This window comes from Nicotiana tomentosiformis, chromosome 4, assembly GCF_000390325.3.
Source record: "Nicotiana tomentosiformis chromosome 4, ASM39032v3, whole genome shotgun sequence".
NCBI classification, from domain to species: domain Eukaryota; kingdom Viridiplantae; phylum Streptophyta; class Magnoliopsida; order Solanales; family Solanaceae; genus Nicotiana; species Nicotiana tomentosiformis.
The window spans coordinates 77,850,289-77,869,384 of NC_090815.1; the positions used below are offsets into that span (position 1 = coordinate 77,850,289).

Below are 19,096 nucleotides of genomic sequence, written 5' to 3' on the forward strand. Positions count from 1 at the left end.
GTTATAGCGCTTGGGCTTAAGGCGCCCCTCCGGAGTCTGCACCCCCACAGTGAGCGTAGTTGATATATATATATATATATATATATATATATATATATATATATCTGGGATGGTTCTTCCGTGGTCATGGATCTTGCCATAGATATACATATTGAGGGATGGATCTTCCTTGGGCATGGATCTTGCCCGAAGTATTTATATTGAAGGATGTATTTTCCCTGGACATGGATCTTATCCGAATCATTGATATTTGGGAATGGATCTTCCCTGGACTGGATATGCCTTATACAGTACTTAGTGACTGACTATCTGTTGATGGATATACATATATATTTTAGGATGGATCTTCCCTGGGCTGGATTGACCATATATAGTATTGAGTAATTGATTATTTTAGATTGTGAGTACACAGAGTTTTCATTAAGGTGCATCACATACAGTATCTACATTGGCATGTAGATACAGAGATGTCACATTCCTCGTATTGTCCAGAATTGATCTGTTTTATTTGTATTGAAAGCAACTGTTGAACTTGAAAGCATGCCTACATTTATGTATTGTTATTATTTATACTGGACTGTACCAGCAGAGCTCGTCACTACTTTCAGCCTAGAGGTTAGTTTTGTTACTTATTGAGTTGGTTGTACTCATACTACACTCTGCACCTCATGTGCAGATCCAGGTACTTCCGGATACGACGGTTGCCAGATTTGAGGATTTAACTGTTGGAGACTATCACGGTAGCTGCTCAGTGTCCGCTGACCTTGTCTCTCTTTCCTTCATTTATTAAATTGTTCTATACTTTCAGACAGTGTTTTATCAGCCAAACTTTGTATTCATATTAGATGCTCATGTACTCAGTGATACCGGGTTTTGGTAATGTATTATTATGTTAGAAATTATGAGATTTTCTATGAAATTCAATATTATGTTTTCAAACTTAATGGAAATTGCAGTTTATTGAGGTTGTCGGCTTGCCTAGTATTGAGATAGGCGCCATCACGAAAGGTTAGGATTTTGGGTCGTGACATAGAGGCACTTAGCAAAGAGAGCGCCAATTTTTCTAGGTGGGGGTATCTAGTTTCGGCCTCACCCAAGGTCCATCTAACATAATAAATCGAAAATTGCATACCTTGTTCTTCCCGAACTAGGACTCCACTTACCGCTATCTCTGATACTGCCAAATACAAGTATAGTTGTTCATCTGTCCTCAGTGTATGAAGCAGTGGCGGGCTCAATAAATACCGCTTAAGTTCTTCCAAGGCTCGTTGGCATTCCGGGGTCCATGTGTAGTTGCTTTTCTTTTTCAGCAACAAAAAACATTGATGACCTTTATCGGAGGACCCCGAGACGAATTGCCCAAGGGCGACAATGCGACCAGTTAGCCTTTGCACGACCTTCACATTGTCGCCTACCGTAATATCTTCGATAACTTTGATCTTGTCGGAGTTGAACTCGATTTCTCGGTTGGATACCATGAATCCAAGAAATTTACCTGATCCGACTCCGAACGCGTATTTTTTCAGATTCATCTTCATGTTGTACTTAACTAACAGACAGGACAAGAAGATACCGAACCTCAACACGTCATAAATATGATCATCGATGAAGTCGACATCCTTGTTTCTAAATTGGTTCTTCCAACCATTACCTAGCCTCTTAAATGGACTGTACTATACCATACTGCTGAAAACCTACAGTTTCACACCAAAATCACCCAGACCAAAAACTGATTTTGTTAAACTAAATAGTGATGGTAGTGCGTTGAACAATCCTGGTAAGATAGGTGTAGGGGAAATCATGCAATTGCATCTCCTTTGGGTGAAGGCACCAACAACCTGGCTGAAACTGAAGCAGCCTACCTGGGCATCAACTGGTGTATCAACAATGGGTTCACCAAAATCCAATTTGAAGCTGACTCTTCCCTATTGATTCACTGGTTGACAAATGTTGCAACACCACCTTGGAACCTTGGCATGTATGTTCAGAAGCTCAAAATCCTTTGCCAACAATGTGATGCCATCACTTATAGTCATGTTTACAGGGAAGCCAACACTCCCACTGACTCACTCTCCAAAATCAGCCATACTCTCCCTACCATTATCCAACCTGATAGATCTCCTTGCTCATATTAGAGGTCAGATACACTTAGACAAAATGGGCACCCCTGCCTTTAGATACAAGCTGACTAAGAAACTCTAAGATCCATCAACAGAACCTTCCACCAACTCTCATGAATATGGTTGACATCATAATCTGTAGGGGAACTAACCTAATTATCCAATCAATACCCAACACCACCATTTGGAGCCTCTTGGCAACTACCAAATCTCAAATCCACCCTCACATTAGCACAAAACCAATCTATCCTCTAGTCACCACCTCCCAGCATAACACAACTGATCCAATGGGCTTCCTCCAGTGTGTGGCATTAACACCTATGGTTCTCAATCTACTAAAGGCTTCCCATTGCATTGGCCTAGTGTTCACCTCCTCTCAATCACACCCCAAACACCACCCTGATCAACCACCACCTACCATCAACCTAACCACCCCTCTACACATTTCCTCCTACCCAACACCACTCGATCACAACACAATATCACACATATCACCTTCTAAAATCCACACAAACATACAAATAAACCCCACCTCACCTCAGTCACAAAACACCTATCACCAACATCAGCCAAATACTTCTCCATTCCATTCCACTCCAATTCACCCCAAATGCATCAGTGAACACAAGAACCTGAATACAAAAACCCATGGATCTCACAAAGACAACAAAACCAAGGATCTGGGCATTAAAGCTCAGTTTTCTCTAATACTATTTTCCTTTTGCAGGTTTCATTCTCTTCAGGTTCAATCAATTGGTATATTTCCAGAGTGTGGTATTAGCATCCATGATGCTCAGATTTTTGGAAAGATACCAATTGGTTGAAGAAAAATTCCACTGGATTGACTCTAACAGACAGATCTTTATAGAACACTCCACCACTTTGCAAGTTCTAAGCTTTCCTTGTTAGTCGAAGCAGGACATTGTTCACTCTCCTCTGTTAGAAGCATCAGTCAACAACAAATCCACAGCCCAATTCCATGGGCCTTTTTGTCAACTATCTTCAACCTGGCTTTCTTTGTCTTCAATGTCAAAGCAAGGTTAAAGATAGTACCCTTTACTATCACATATTTTTTGCCTCCTCTCATAAGGATTTTCTACATTTTACTAGCTGTAGAACTTGTTATATACGGAAGATGATCTTTCAACTCTATTGTTTAGTAGATTTAGGATCTCTAGTATCTTTTGTATAAGTTGACCTAGGCTTACTTCACTTTGATTTTGTATACCCAAGTGTCTATCAATGTTGGATAGACATTTGTTTCATCACTATAGGTCTAACTTACCATAGCAATCAGGTTTCACTTGATTGTCATAGTTGGACGACCAAGTGTTATTTCATCTTCGGAGGTCAGGTTTATGTCCCCATCCACTATTGTACTTTTATTGTTATATATATGAAAACCAGACCTAGGCACAATGCCTAATGGAGTTTATTTAAAAATAAAAAAGTGGTTCTTGGCTCGGTCGCTCAAGAATTCTTGAAGGTGCCCATTGTTGAATAAACAAAATATTTCTTCTCTCAACTGTGGACAATCTTTCGTTCTATGACCGTGAGTGCCATATTATTTGCACATCTAGTTAGGGTCCCTTTGAGCTAGATCGGATTTAAAGGTCGAGGCCATTTAGTATCACCGATGCGCCCGATAGCAGATACAATGGCGGCAACATCGATATTAAAGTTGTATTCTGATAGCCTCGGTGCTTCTTTAGGCCCGATGGACCTGTCGAAGCTATTTTTGGTCAAGAGTCCCCGGTTGCTTCGACCTTGATCACTTCTCCTGTCATTTCTTATGGGGTTCCGCCCCGACCCACTTCTCATTCGATTCCATTATAGGGTCGATATCGATCCCTGTTTGATCTTGGTTCACGATCGATGTCCCTCTTGTCTCTATCGAGAGTCCTGGCGGGATATATAGACTTCCAAGGTTCCCCGAGTTGATCATCTTCGACTCTGATTTTTGATTGATACTGATTGTGTACATCGGTCCAGGTAACAACAGGGTATTCTATCAGGCTTTGCTTTAATTGTTGCGAAGCCACCGAGCTTTGAATATTGAGTCCCTAAGTGAAAGCCTGAATAACCCAATCATCAGGGACTGTCGGCAGATCCATTTGTTCCATTTGAAAATGGGACACGAACTCCCTGAGCATATCGTTCTACTTCTGTTTGACTTTGAAAAGGGCCGGCTTCCTAGTGTCGACCTTGATGTCACCAGCATGTGCCTTTACGAAAGAGTCTGCAAGCATAGCAAATAAGTCAATGGAATTAGGAGGTAAGTTATGATACTATATCATGGATCCCTTTGACAGGGTCTCCCCAAATCATTTCAGCAAAACAGACTCGATTTAGTCGTCTTCTAAGTCGTTCCCTTTGATGGCACATGTATAAGAGGTTACATGCTCGTTTGGATCGGTCGTTCCGTTGTACTTAGGTATTTCGGGCATCCAAAATTTCTTGGGGATCGGTTTTGGGGCCGCGCTTGGAGGAAAAGGTTTTTGCCCGAACTTCTTGGAATCCAGTCCCTTTAATATCGGGGATGCTCCTGGGATTTGATCTACCCTGGAATTATAGGTTTCAACCTTTTTATTGTTCGCTTCGATCTTCTTTTCCCTTGACTTTATCTGCTTTGTCAGCTGCTCGAGCATTTTTATAATTTTGGGGTTAGTCCCCGACTTTTGTTCATTTGACCTTACCACGACCGGTTCTGTTCTGCAGGTGACTTCTTGGGGCGGATAGGGTTCAACCCTACTCGGTGCCTGGGTTTGGCTCTGCAACTGAGCTATCGCCATCTGTTGAGCTTGCAGCATTTTGAAGATCATGCATAGGCTAATCCCGTCTCCTTCAATGTTTTGTGTGTTTTGAGCTGTAGATCGGGGTCCACCACAGACACTATTTTCAGGGTCGGTACGCAAGTTCGCGTCGATGGCCACATGTGAATTTATATCAATTGGATTCGCAATCTAAATTCCGACAACAACAGCGGGTGGCCCCACATTAGCGGGCGCCATGGTATTATTCTCACCTTGATGACCTGCCTCGTTGTCGATATGTAGAGGTGTTAATTGAGAGTTTGTCATTTTTGGCCTGAAATCAAAGATACTTCAAAGATCAAGTATAAAGTAATGTGTGTTATGAAGATTTGTATCAAATAACCACTATTATCCTTAGTCCCACGGTGGGTGCCAAACTGTTTACCCCAAAAAATTGGATAACAATTGAATTTATACGTGATTTTAAAGATACAAACTGTTTACCCTAAAAAAATCAGATAACAATTGAATTTATACGCAGTTTTAAAGATACGTGATCTAATTTGATACAAAGCGGAAAATACGATTTAATATGGAAGAATAAATAGAAAAATAAATACAAACCATGAAGATTGAATAACTTAAGCCTCGTAGGATTAACTTTCTTTGAATTTAGGAGAGATATTATTGGGACCAGAATATTATTGAAATCAAGACAACTGAAGAAGATAGTCTGTTGTTCTTTTGAGTCTGTTACCATGTCTCTAATGAATTACTCAGTTCCCTTTATATATTTAGGAAGATGGAGCCTTTAGGCTTTAAGACATTATTTTATCAGAAATTATGCAGACCGTTTGCTCCCTTTTTGATTTAATCTCGTGATTTCTGCCATAATGGTTGGTTAATGGCGAGAATCACGGATCCTTATCGGATGAGTTGGCAAAGCTTTTCTTCGAGGCTGTTAGAAGCAGGGTCGGTCGTGCCGTCGAGAAACTTGAGGGCAAATCTGATGATCTTGTTCGAACTTCGATCTTCGATATCGGGTTCGATTACACCTATGACTTCGATTTCTTACATACGTGCCGAACCTTGACCTATTGTTCCAGATGCTCGATCAAGCGTCGAGCTTGGTGCTACCCGTATACAATAGTATTGATTAAAAAAGTCATTCAATTATAGTGAGCAGAGTATTTGCTTAAATGGCCATATAGTATATCGATGTTTTTCGGCTCTTTTCTTTGCTTTTCCCCTTTTCCCAATTTATTAAGCTGCTCGAAGAGTTGGCTTTTATAAGTTTATCTGTGTATCTGGCTCCTTTCTTTAACTTCAACTTAAATGAGATTTTCCTTTTTTTTTTCTTCTTCTTTTTTTGGTCTAGTTCTTTTGGTTCGACGACATCATTTATGGTCTTTTTATCTTTCTTGTCTCTCTAAGGTTTACTTTTGTCTAAGGCAAGAGACAGTCTCTTAGATTCTTTACTTCTTAATATAACTTTGGTGACCTCTTTGAATGTCCCAAATCAACATGTGTCCTAGGAAAACGAAGGAAAAAGAACACATTGAAAAGAAATCAAGACTTGCCTTCGCTGAAAAGTGTTGGGACAAGCCCATAAAAAAGGCACAATACACAAAGAAAGAAGATCCATATATAGTGCACAAGATTCCGACAAAGATTGAAATATATCCTATATATATATTCTTATTGATTCTATTGTTTGTGGAATCAATTCACATGGAATATGTTCAATTACACATCATCATTGTCAAAAAAGTAACTATACTTGTGAATCTTTGAATACATCTCCCAGCTTTTGGTCCACCTCAAAAGATTCCACACAAAAACTATAGTGGCGATATAGCTCTAAGCCTCTAATTAAAGTTCTTCACATCCAAAAATGTTTTTAATGGTGTTTTTCCAAACATCATGATCAAGCTAGCGTATATAACACAACCAAAGTCATGTCATATAAGTTGTCATGTCTGCTGATTAAAATCTTGGCGCACTTCTTTTTTTTTTTAAGCTCACCTTAGTCTTCAATATTGACTTGAATGGTGCAACATCATCATCAATAATTGTGTCAAAATACATATGTTCTCCAAGATCACATACTACTACATCCAAGCTTAAAGACTATCAATTAGTGATTGAATTTCTCAGCATAGCAAGCAATCTCCAACAACAATTGGAATATAGTTAACATCTCCTTTGAGCTCCCTGAAGGGATATTTTTGGCATAATCAATATAATAGTTGTGCTCAACTTTACTGAAAAAGAAGATATGAAGTATCAACTATCAGACTACTACGTAATACACAACACCTGTATTTATCAAACAATTCAACCATAAAATCTGCCTACAGGCTACAACTCTTTGCATAAAGAGTATATGCGTTCATGATAGAAGGAAATCATTTGCTACAGGATGGCAAAGATAGAGGCTTAAAAATAGGAATTACTCTACTATGTATTCCCAGTAGGCCACTACCCCTTTTCTTTTATAATTGTTAGTTTGAGTGCCCGTACGAGTTACTAAAAAACTGGTTCTTTACCGTGTTCCTTAAGCGAAAAGTAAACAAGCAATAAAAATAAACACAATGAATTTTACGTGAAAAATTACCCGGCTCAAAGGTGCAAAAATCACGACCTACCAAGTAGAATTTTCAACTCCAACTCCACTAGAACAATGAGCCAAAATGTATCAATTATAATGCTGTAATTAAATACTCTCCGGTACTCCTACTACTCCTATTTGATTCACAAGTAACTCTAACTTGTAAAACCAAACACTCACTTCAACTCACTAATTGTTTATGACACTTGATTACGACTCAATTTCCTAAAATACATTTACTAGACTAACTCGAGCAGAGTACAAGACAAGTACTCAACACAAGTGAACCACTTTATGACTCTCTTGTTGATGTGTAAAAGGATAGTTCAGAAGTCCAAACTCAATCCTATTTAAACACGACTTGAGATCTTCTAGGAGTCCTATTCATAGTCAAATTCCTCTTTGATAGGACTCCTACTGTTTCACAGATTCCACAAGCTTTGGGACTTTTTATCTCTGACGGACTTATCCATATCTTCTTGAGCAACAACCTTTATCACTTACATCAGCTATCTTCTACCAAACTCGCACTTGGAAACTTTGAGATAAAGTTCCAATGTCTTGTACAAACGTACAAGTATCAATCATGAGGAGTTGATCCTTTAACCTGAGAAGCTGGTTCTTCACAACAGTTAAGCAGCTAGATTGAAAACCCGATTCTTTGAGTAATTAGTCACATTCTGTTAATCATCAAAACTTCAATACTAAAAAAAATTTCCCCTTTTTGATGATGACAAACTATGTACCCAGAACCAACAATCAAAGAACCAGATGATCACAAAGTACATGTATGCCCCTACCTTATCTTCCCCCTTTTGGCATCATCGAAAAAACACAAACAAATGTTAGACAGTAAGCACATAGAGTGTAAGATTCAAAGCCTATCAGGCGACAACACAAGCATAAGAAAAGGCAAATATGCTAAGCTGATGATCCAAAAGAGTGTAAATTAGTAAAGCGGAGGAATGAGATACATTAAGTAGTGCCAAAAGAAGCCCAGGGCCTTGTCTTCATCATTAGAATACAATAATCTAAGCATATTGCAGACAACTCAGACTAAGAAAGAAAAAGAATAAAAGATAAGACATCACTAGAAAGGCAAATGAACTAAGGACACTGGGAAGGAACAAGTTCAAGGGTGAGAGGCAGTGGGGGTCAAGGCATTTACAAGGGTAGTAATCTGTTGAGCATGGGATGCGCTGTCTTTTCGGAGCTCTTCCCTGAGTTGCTTAGTTTCCCGTCTCAGTTCATTATTGTCTTCACAAAGCTTGGCATTCTCTTCAACAGCTAACTCCAACCTCTTGCTGAGTTCTGCAACCCTACTATTCCCAGTAAGAATGGCAGGTCCTGTGGGTCCTCTAGACTTGATCTCCTCATAGCAATACTGCTTGAGGGTAACAACATCTAAAACATCATTTTGGTTTCCAACTCAATCTTAAGTAAGGCAATGTTGAGCTTATCAAATAACTTAGTTAACATGAAACCATATGGCATAACATGCTTTGGTTTGGAGGTATCTGCAGCTCTTGCCATGTGCTGAATCATCAGGCTAGGAAGATTGATAGGTCGACCAGTGTCAAGCAATTCCATCAAAGCCATGTCTAGTAGAGTAGCCTCATGCCTTCTTTCATATCTCTGAAGAATGCAGGAGTTAACAAACTGAAACAGTAGCTTGTGAAAGGGAGTCATATCAGTCTTGTACACTTTCTGGAGAGCATCTAGTTCAAATTTTTGGGAGAACTTCCTGGTGACCACAATGCCAGTGTCAACATCATTGTCTATGGCTGGCCACCTCTTCTTCAAATAATTGTCAAATCCCAAAGAAGGGATATTCAAAAGTAGTCCCAGTTCCTCAGCATCAAACTCCATGTCGAAGCCCCTACTTTACTCTTGACTACCTTCCCATCAAAAGTGAAATTTGTGTAGAACTCTACCACAGCAGGAACACATGCTGGGGGGAAAGCTTTGACAAGCATGTGCTTCCACCTCTATAGCTCAAGTTTCTCAACCAGTTGAGCCATTCCCTTCTCATCAATGTTCGCAAGAATCTTCCCATTTAGTATTTTTCTATTCCTAAACTCTATGAGTCGATCAACTGCAGCTGAAATATTCTTCCTTGTCTTTCCCCTACTAGCCCTTGCAGAAGAGGTAGCAGGTTTGGTGACTTTGGCTCCCCTTTTCTTTGGTGTTGTAGATTTTGCTAGAAAGGATGAATGAGATTCATCTTCTCCATCTACCTCAACAACAGGTTCCACAATTGAAGCCTTCTTCTTTCTCTTCTTTGCACTTCTGGACTCCTTCATAATTTGTTCATCAACAAACTTTCTTTTACTCCTTGTGAGAGGAGTTCTAGCAGAAGGAACCACTTTGTTCCTTGTCAAAATTGTTGTCTTTGTAGCTTTCTCAGTGGTCTTTCTGAGTTTCTTCCCTACCTCAGATAGTGGCACATCATCTTCATCACTGCTAACTTCTTCATCTCCAGTGAAGGGAGCCAATAGAGACCCAGGTTCTTGAGCCCTCGTCTCCTCACCAATTTCTTCTGAAGAGGCTATGACAGTGTTTCCAATTGTCATAGAGCCTTCAGATTCCTCACTCTCATTCCCTTCTTCTTTCTCACTCTCGTCATTACCTTCTTCACTCTCATCTACCTGTTCTTGATCCTCTCCCTCACTTTCAGAAACCTCCTCTTCTTCACTATGATTTTCTTCTTCTGCAGAATTATTAGCCTGTTCACCTGTCTTATCCTGTGTATCACTCTCCTTCTCATCTCCAGATACTCCCCCATTCTCACTCTTTCCTTCTTTATTGACTATGTTTTGAGCTACATGTTCCTCATGACTGATCACAACTTCTTCTTCTTTCTAACCTTCATCATCTTCCTCATCCTTAGTCCACCTAAAATTAAGTCCATCAGACGCCTCCTTTTGTAATGGTATTTTATATCACCCCCTCTCAATAATAGGCTCCATAGCTATTGTATCTACCTCCTTTCCCAAGTCCCTTGTATGTTCTTCTACCATGAATTTCTCTACTAGTGGCTTCGCACTCGTAGGTGGAAGAGTATATAGGGGTTCAACATCAATAGCAGAAGCCAAAACATTTAGCTTGTAAGCATAATGTGATACCTGATCAGTAGTGTCTATACCTGATCCCCCCTGAATCATAGATTCCTTGACTCCAGAGTCACTCTGCGTAGCAGTCTCAGGAACTTTCTTGACAGATTTTCTTGAAGTTGCTTTGACCTTTTCCGTCTTAGAGATATTTTTCGTAGGAAGCTCGGTGCATGGGGAGTGGCTTTTGAAAGAGGAGATGCGGTAGAGATGGGAATAACAGGAGCAAGAGCAGTAAGAGTAAGAGAGGATGAGGTAGGTATGGTGAAGGATATTGATGGAGAAGGAACATGTGTGGATATGGGTTCTCTTGAAGGCTTGACATTTTTCTTTGATTTGGGCTTCAAGATTTTGGGTTTTGCTTCAGCTATGGCTGATGATTTAGCTTTAGAGGGTGTTTGACTGGCTTTAGGCATGGTGATAAGATGAGAACCTAAAAAAAGAGAATGGAAGGGTTAGTTCTTAATACTTGCTTTTGATTTTTTTCTTAGGGTTTGACATGAACAGTGGGGTTAGAGAAGCTAATGATAAGGGCCTTTTAAAGGCATTACTCCTGATTTGACTGGAAGAGAGAAGGTGACTTAATTTGAGTTTTAATGGGACTCTTATAAGGGTTACTTTGACTGTAAGGTGTTTAGGATTAATTGATCTCTAATTATACAAGGATTCCCCCTTACTCTTTGACTAGAAGATAACTAGAAATGATGCCAACTGAAATGAAAGTCTAAATATATCAGTAATTTTAGAAATATAAGTTCTAGTGACTCAAGATTGTCTGACACAAACTTGAGTCAAAGAACCAACTCCTTATTCGTTTTTGCAATAAAGCTTCAGTACTTCATATTAGTATCATGCAACACATTTATCAGCCATATTTTTTATGGGAGTGTGTGAGCTTAATACAAGCACAAAGCTGAATCAAACACATTGTACTTAGATATCTACGTTTTATTATATTTTGTTTCTAACCAATTACTGGGAGTCAACTTAGTGGGAGGAGTTGATTAGACCTAGTTCTAGTATATTCATTTCAAAGTGATCCCTACTTAGAGCTTAAGTAAAAATATCAGCAATTTGATCTTCAGTTTTACAGAATTTAATTGAGATATTCCCCTTTCAACATTGTCTATGAGAAAGTGATGTCAAATGTGAATGTACTTGGTTCTTTTATGCTGACATGGATTTTTGCAATGTTTATGGAAATAGTGTTATCACAGAAAATAGGAACACAATCAACAAATATACCATAGTCCCTTAGCTGGTGTTTTATCTATAGTAACTAAGCACAGCAGGATGCCGCTGCCACATATTCAGCCTCAGCTGTAGATAATGCCACTGACTTTTGCTTCTTGGTTCCCCAAGACACCAGACAAGAACCTAGAAAATGTTCTGTTCCTGAAGTACTTTTTTTGTCAACATGAAAACCTGCACAGTCAACATCAACATAACCAACTAGATCAACATTGTACCCTCTAGGATACTATAGACAGAGGTCAGGGCCCCCTTGAGATATCTTAGTATTCTTTTGATAGCCTCCAGGTGGGATTCCTTAAGATTTGCCTGAAATCTTGCACATAATCTCACACTAAACATTATATCAGGCATGCTTGCTGTGAGGTACAATAGTGACCCAATCATTCCTCTATATAGCTTTTGTTCCATACTTTTCCCTTCTTTATCAAGGTCCAGCTTTGTTGCAATGACAATGGGGGTATCAATAGACTTGGAGGAGTCCATGTTGAATTTCCTCACTAACTCTTTGATATATTTCTACTGATGTATCATGGTTCCAGTAGATGTTTGCTTGATTTGTATCCCCAGAAAGAAGTTCAGTTCACCCGTCATGCTCATTTCAAACTCATTCCCCATCATCTTAGAAAATTCCTCGTACATTGCTTCATTGGTATCCCCAAAGATAATATCATCCATATACACTTGCACAATCAGGATATTCCTCCCTTTACTCTTCAGAAATAGAGTGTTGTCCACCTTTCCTCTAACAAAGTTGTTAGCTAAGAGGAATTATGAGAGTCTTTCATACCAAGCTCTAGGAGCTTATTTCAGACCATAAAGAGCTTTATCCAGTTTGAACACATGGTCAGGAAATTCTTCACTTTCAAATCTAGGAGGTTGTTTGACAAACATTTCCTCCTTTAGGTACCCATTCAAAAAGGCACCTTTTACATCCATTTGATATAAAGTGAATTCCATGTAGGCAACAAAGGCTATGAGCATTTTTATAGCCTCCATTCTAGCTATATGTGCAAATGTATCATCATAGTTAATGTCCTCCTCTTGATTGTATCCCTGAACCACCAATCTGGCCTTGTTCTTTGTGATATTTCCTTGTTCATCCAACTTATTTCTAAACACCCATCTGGTACCTATGACTGTTCTGTTCTTGAGTTTCTGTACCAGGTGCCAGACCTTGCTTCTCTAAAACTAAATTAACTTCTCTTGCATGGATATGATCCAGTTTGGATCCTTTAGAGCTTCTTTGATGGTCTTAGGTTAAACCTGTGAGAGAAATGCTGTGAGTGCACATAGATTTCTTAGAGAAGGCCTGGTTTGCACCCTTGCATTTTTGGATTCGAGATGATATTTTCAAGAGGGTGTGAGCTTTGATGCTTCCATGGTCTGGTCAGCATACATAGAGAAGATTCACCTGAGGAGTGACCCAAAGGAACAGGTTCAGTGGATGTGGCTTCATTATTCTGATCAGCTGTTAGAGTAGCTCGATCTTCTTCTGGTTCCTCATCATCACTGTCAATTTCCTTGTGGTTTTCAGATCCATCTTCATCAGATTCCTTTGTATCTCCACCACCAGTGAATCTTATGTCATAATCTTTATCCTGCAGACCTTTCTCAGCCAAATTGTTAGATTCATTAAAAACAACATGAATATTTTCTTCCACACACATAATTCTTTTATTAAAACCTTATATGCCTTACTATGTGGAGAGTAACTGATAAGTAGGAATTTTGACCACTTATTTGCACTCTTTTACTTTCGTTTTAGCTCAAAAATGCTTAAAGGTATTCTCGAGAACTAATGAAATGTGCTCTCTTACAGGAATATTGGGAAATGAGCCAAAGAGATAAAAATCAACTCAAGAAGGAGTAAAATTGGACAAGGACCAAAACAAAGCAGAAAAGAGCAAATGTGCAGACATCACAATACTGTGTGCGGCCACAGACTATGAAGAACCACTGACAAATTCCCTTCGCAAAGTGCGGACTGCACAATTATTGTGCGGCCACATAAGACGAGGTTCCGAGAGATGGTGTTTTGGGTCCTTGAAGAAGTGTGGACTGCACTATTATTGTGCGGTCGAAGAATGCAAAAGTGCGTCTGCACTCATAAATGTGTGGTCCACAGAAATCTCCCAGGTCCAACTCAAGTCCAAGAGTGCGGCCACACTCAGAAATGTGTGGTCCGCAAAATCTGAATAGGTGCGACCGTACCCCAGAATTGTGCGGCCGCAGAAGTCCATCCTGGCAAGCCAGCTTCAAAGTGCAAACCGCATACAGAATTGTGCGGCACACAACCTCTACAAGGACAATTTTGTCCGATAATTTCAGCTGGTTATAAATAGATCTTTTTGTCAAATTTAGGTCAAGTTTTGAACTCCAGAAAGTAGATAGCCGTTTTTCCTTTACTACTTTTGGAAACTTTGTATCCGTTTATTATTTTAATATTGGATTTTAATCCCTTTATCATCTATTATGAGTTTAATCTTATTTTCTTCCTTGGTTTCTTCATTTTTGCCTATGAGTAGCTAAATTTCTAGCTAGGGTTATGACCCAACCCTAGTGTGGGTATCTAATGGGTGTTTGATTTAGGGCTTGTTTAAGGTTGGATGTATGATATTTAGCCTAGTTCTTGTTTGAATTTAGGAATTAATGGTTGTAAATATTGATTCATGCCTAATTGACTTGGTCTCTACTTGAGAAAGAGAGACTAAGTCTAGAAAAACTTCGTTAACAAGAAATTAGGATGAACTCAAGAAATTGATAGCCCCAATTAAACGGTTGAATCTAGAGATAGTAAAACCCGAATTGAGCATATATCAATGGTTTTGTGAATTATCCATTTGGACTTGAGAAAGCCAAATTGGGCAAAACCACTCTAACTACCGAGAGGTATCGAGTGGGTAATCGCGTGTTGATTGCTATATTACACCCCGACCAACGAAACATTCCCCTAAACCCACAACCCGTTAGGTAACCACCTAGGTAGAAGTGACATCCCTAGATCTTTGATCAACTTGAAAAAAAACAATACCAAAATTATCGTTCCTTAGCTTTTCATTTACAAATAATAGTAAACTTTTTAGAAGTAGGAAGAAACAACTAATTATGTGGAAGTGCAATTTGGGCACATCATACACCTAGTCTAGATATATACCTAATCAAATATAAGCTCTTTTTGGAATCGACCCTGACTCACGTTGGGTAATTATTATTTCAACGACCGCTTCACAATCCCAATCAGTGGTGTGAGTTTGGGCGACATCAATTTTTGGCGCAGTTGTCGGGGAGCTAAAAACGGATTTAGCTATATATTTGGTTTCGTGTGTGATTTGTCTTCTTTTCCTTCCAGGTTACTAACCTTTTTGTGAATCGATTGTAGGTACAAAAATGGCTCTCAACATTGATCCTCTCAGAAACATGCCTTTGGGGGATGTGGACGTGGAAGATGACCCAGTTGAAGAGGTTCCTCTTGAACCTCAAGCAAATAGACGAGGCCGACCGCCTCAAGACAACATTCTCGTTTGACCCCCAAATCCACCAAGAGAGGCTACACACCGGGTGTTGCCGAATGAAGGATATGCAAGTGCAATAGCTCCGCCCCGCATTAGGGCGGGCAACTTCTAAATCACCAATGTGATGCTTACATTGCTAGAGCAATGGGGATTCTTCACCGGGGCTCCAAGTCAAAATTCATACAAGCACCTAAAAGGGTTTGTGGATACTTGTTGGGGGAGTAAACAACCAACGTCTCCGAGGATGCTTTAAGGTTGAGGCTATTTCCCTTCTCTCTATGGTGAAAGACCTTGGATTGGTTAGAAAGATTGCCAAACCATTCTATCCATACATGGAATGAATTGGCGGAAACATTCATTGCCAAGTTCTTTTCTCCCGAGCATATGGCTACTCTTCGGGATGAGATTCTAGCATTCAAGCAAGAACCCAATGAGCCTTTGCACGAGATTTGGGAGAGGTACCGTACCATGGTAAAAGAGTGCCCGAATAATGATATGACTGAGGCTATGATTCAATAAACTTTCTACCGGGGGATCGACACTACCAATCAATGCGTGGTCAACTAACTTGCCGGTGGGAATTTTATGACAACGCCATATTCCGAGGCTTGTGAAATCTTGGATAAAATGGCGGATACTTCATCGGCATGGCAAAGTAGAGCAAATGTTCCTCAAGGTAATCCGAATGTGATTCTCCTACATAAAGAATGGAATGATCAAGGGCAAGCAATTGTTGAGTTGACCACTACAATGAATCAATTGTCCAAAGCTCAACTTCAACAGGTTCAAGTTCCTAAGCAAGTAAATGCAATGGAATGTGTCAATATGATGGTGAATAAGCGAAGGCAAAAGGGTCAACAAGTGCAAAACCGTGTGGAACAATTTGTGCAAGATGATAGTCGATTTGTCCAAGACGAATCATACAATGAGCAAGAGGAAGAAGTGCAATATGTGAATAACTACCAAGGGCAAAGAAACAACTTTCAAGGCCCGAGCCAACAACAATGGCGTTCTCAAGGAAACCAAGGAAATTGGGGCAATCAAAACCACCAAGGCAATTGGAGTGGTGGTAACAACAATAAAGGTAATTGGAAAAATAACAATAATCAAGGCAACCAAGGAAATTGGGGTGGCAACAATCAAGGATATATTGGAGGCAACAACCAAGGGGGTTGGAATAATAACCAAGGGAATCGGGGGTCGGGCTTTCAAAGGCCCCCGATGTATCAACAACCAAGCAACCTGCCTCCTTATCCATACCATGGTTCTAGCTCTTCCAATAATGAGATGGGACGGATTGAAAATATGTTCAAATAGATGATGGAGAAAAATGCCGACTCCCATGCTCAACTAGCCTCTCACAACACTTCAATCCGCAATTTGGAGGTTCAATTAGGACAAATCTCGCAAGCTTTAAACACTCGTCCTAAGGGGGCACTACCTAGTGACACGGTGGTGAACCCGAAGGGTGAAAACAACACAGGACATGCCATGGCCATAACCACAAGGAGTGGAAAAGGTAGGGAGGCAACAACCTCAAACCAAAGAAGAATTGTGGATGATGATGTAGTGATTCAAGAAGATGAAATTCCAAGCATTGTGGTTCAAGCTAATGAAGAAGTGAGAATTGATATTGATGAAAATGTGAAGGAGACTCAAGAAGAAGTGAACCTGTCTAGGGAACACGTGATTGACATACCGAAACTGGTAGTGCAAAAGGTCAAGGCACCAATTCCAAGGCCTACTCCTCAATACCATCAAAGGCTCGCCAAGCAAAATAGCGAGAACCAATTCAAGAAGTTTATTGACATGATGAAGAGCTTATCCATTAATGTGGCATTGGTTGAGGCATTGGAAAAAATGCCCGGCTATACAAAGTTCATGAAGGATTTGGTGACAAAGAAAAGATCAATAAATTATGAGACTATCAAGATGTCACATCAAGTGAGTGCAATTGTGCACTCAATGGCTCCGAAATTGAAAGATCCCAACGCTTTCACAATCCCTTGCACTATTGGGAGCGTCGACTTTGCCAAAGCTTTATGTGATCTAGGGGCGATTATAAACTTGATTCCCTACTCAGTGCTCAAAACTTTGGGAATTAGGCAACCAATACCCACATCTATGAGGCTACAAATGGTGGATCGTACTATTAAAAGACCATTAGGTATTATTGACGATGTGTTGGTTCGTGTTTATAAGTTCATCCTTCTAGCAGACTTTGTGATTCTTGATTGTGAAGTGGACTATGAGGTGCCTATTATCTTGGGTATACCTTTCCTTGCTACGGGGAAGGCTCTTGTTAATGTGGAAGCCGGTGAGCTCACCTTCAGGGTGGGTGATGAAAATGTGCTTTTCCAAGTGTGCAAATCTATGAGGCAACCAAATAGAAATGAAGTTTGTTCGTTTATGGACTTAGTGACCGAAGTGATTGTTGATGATGCTAGTGTCGTGATGAATGTTGATGATACTTTGGAAGCCGAATTTCTTAATCATAATGATGATGAGAAGGAAGGCTATGTGGAATGTGTAAATGCATTGTAAGGGATGGGGTCGTATACTTATGAACACCGAAAATTGTCCTTAGATCTTGAGAATCGGAAGACTCCTTCAACAAGCCCTCAATCGAGGAGCCTCCCACTTTGGAGTTAAAGCCATTGCCTCCACATCTCAGGTATGAGTTTCTTGGACCATGTTCTACTTTACCAGTTATTCTTTCCTCTTGCTTGACTAACGTGCAGGTAGATTCTACTTTGGCGGTGCTACAAAAAAGGAAAAAAGTTATAAGATGGACATTGGCGGATATTCGGGGTATAAGACCCGCCTTTTGCATGCACAAGATTATTTTGGAGGAGGATGCCAAACCCTCCGTTGAACATCAAAGAAGACTAAATGAAGCAATGCAAAAAGTGGTCAAGAAGGAGATCATAAAGTGGTTAGATGCCGGGGTTGTTTACCCCATTTTCGATAGCTCGTGGACCTCTTCGGTGCAATGTGTCCCAAAGAAAGGGGGCGTGACTGTGGTCACCAACGACAAGAACGAGTTGATTCCTACAAGAACGGTGACCAGGTGGAGAGTGTACATGGACTATCGGAAGCTCAACAATGTCACAAGGAAAGATTATTTCCCACTTCCATTTCTTGATCAAATGCTTGATAGGTTGGCCGGCCGAGCTTTCTATTATTTTCTTGATGGATATTCCGGCTACAATCAAATTCTTATTGCTCCAGAGAACCAAGAGAAGACTACTTTCACTTGTCCCTATGGTACTTTTGCATTCTCGCGGATGCCATTTGGGTTATGCAATGCACCGACAACTGTTCAACGGTGTATGATGGCCATCTTTACCGACATGGTAGAGGACATTCTTGAGGTCTTCATGGACGACTTTTCCGTGGTTGGGAACTCTTTTGATTATTGCTTGAACAACTTGGATAAGGTCTTGGCAAGATGTAAGGAAAGTAACTTGGTTTTGAATTGGGAGAAGTGTCACTTCATGGTCGAGGAAGACATTGTCCTAGGCCACAAAATTTCAAAGCATTGTATTGAGGTCGACAAGGCCAAAATAGAGGTGATGTCTAAACTCCCACGCCCTACGTTCGTGAAGGAAGTGAGGAGTTTCTTGGGTCATGCGGTGTTCTATCGCCGATTCATCAAGGACTTTTCTAAGGTGGTAAATCCCTTGTGTAAACTTTTGGAGAAGGATGCCAAGTTCTATTTCAACAAGGATTGTAT

At 40.1% G+C, this 19,096-nt stretch overlaps 2 protein-coding genes across 2 annotated transcripts; one reads left to right on the top strand and one right to left on the bottom strand.

The window, feature by feature from the left end:
- Positions 1–9,472: 9,472 nt before the first annotated feature.
- LOC138909988 (uncharacterized) lies at positions 9,473–10,648 on the bottom strand. The gene is made up of 2 exons (XM_070201206.1): positions 10,469–10,648; positions 9,473–10,345 (listed from the first exon to the last, which is right to left on the bottom strand). The coding sequence occupies exons 1-2, from the start codon at positions 10,646–10,648 to the stop codon at positions 9,473–9,475; spliced, it is 1,053 nt and encodes a 350-aa protein (XP_070057307.1).
- Positions 10,649–15,987: 5,339 nt separating this feature from the next.
- Positions 15,988–17,904, top strand: LOC138909990 (uncharacterized). The gene is made up of 2 exons (XM_070201207.1): positions 15,988–16,161; positions 17,011–17,904. Exons 1-2 carry the CDS (start codon positions 15,988–15,990, stop codon positions 17,902–17,904), a joined length of 1,068 nt encoding a protein of 355 aa, XP_070057308.1.
- Positions 17,905–19,096: the final 1,192 nt, after the last annotated feature.

Excerpts from the sequence above, each read along its gene's own strand:
- LOC138909988 (XM_070201206.1), bottom strand. The coding sequence starts at position 10,648 with ATGATTCAGGGGGGATCAGGTATAGACACTACTGATCAGGTATCACAT. Across the intron at positions 10,346-10,468 it reads CAAGGGACTTGGGAAAGGAG|AAAGAAGAAGAAGTTGTGAT; the intron begins GTAGATACAATA and ends GATGAAGGTTAG.
- LOC138909990 (XM_070201207.1), top strand. The coding sequence starts at position 15,988 with ATGGCGGATACTTCATCGGCATGGCAAAGTAGAGCAAATGTTCCTCAA. Across the intron at positions 16,162-17,010 it reads AGGTTCAAGTTCCTAAGCAA|GAGACTCAAGAAGAAGTGAA; the intron begins GTAAATGCAATG and ends GAAAATGTGAAG.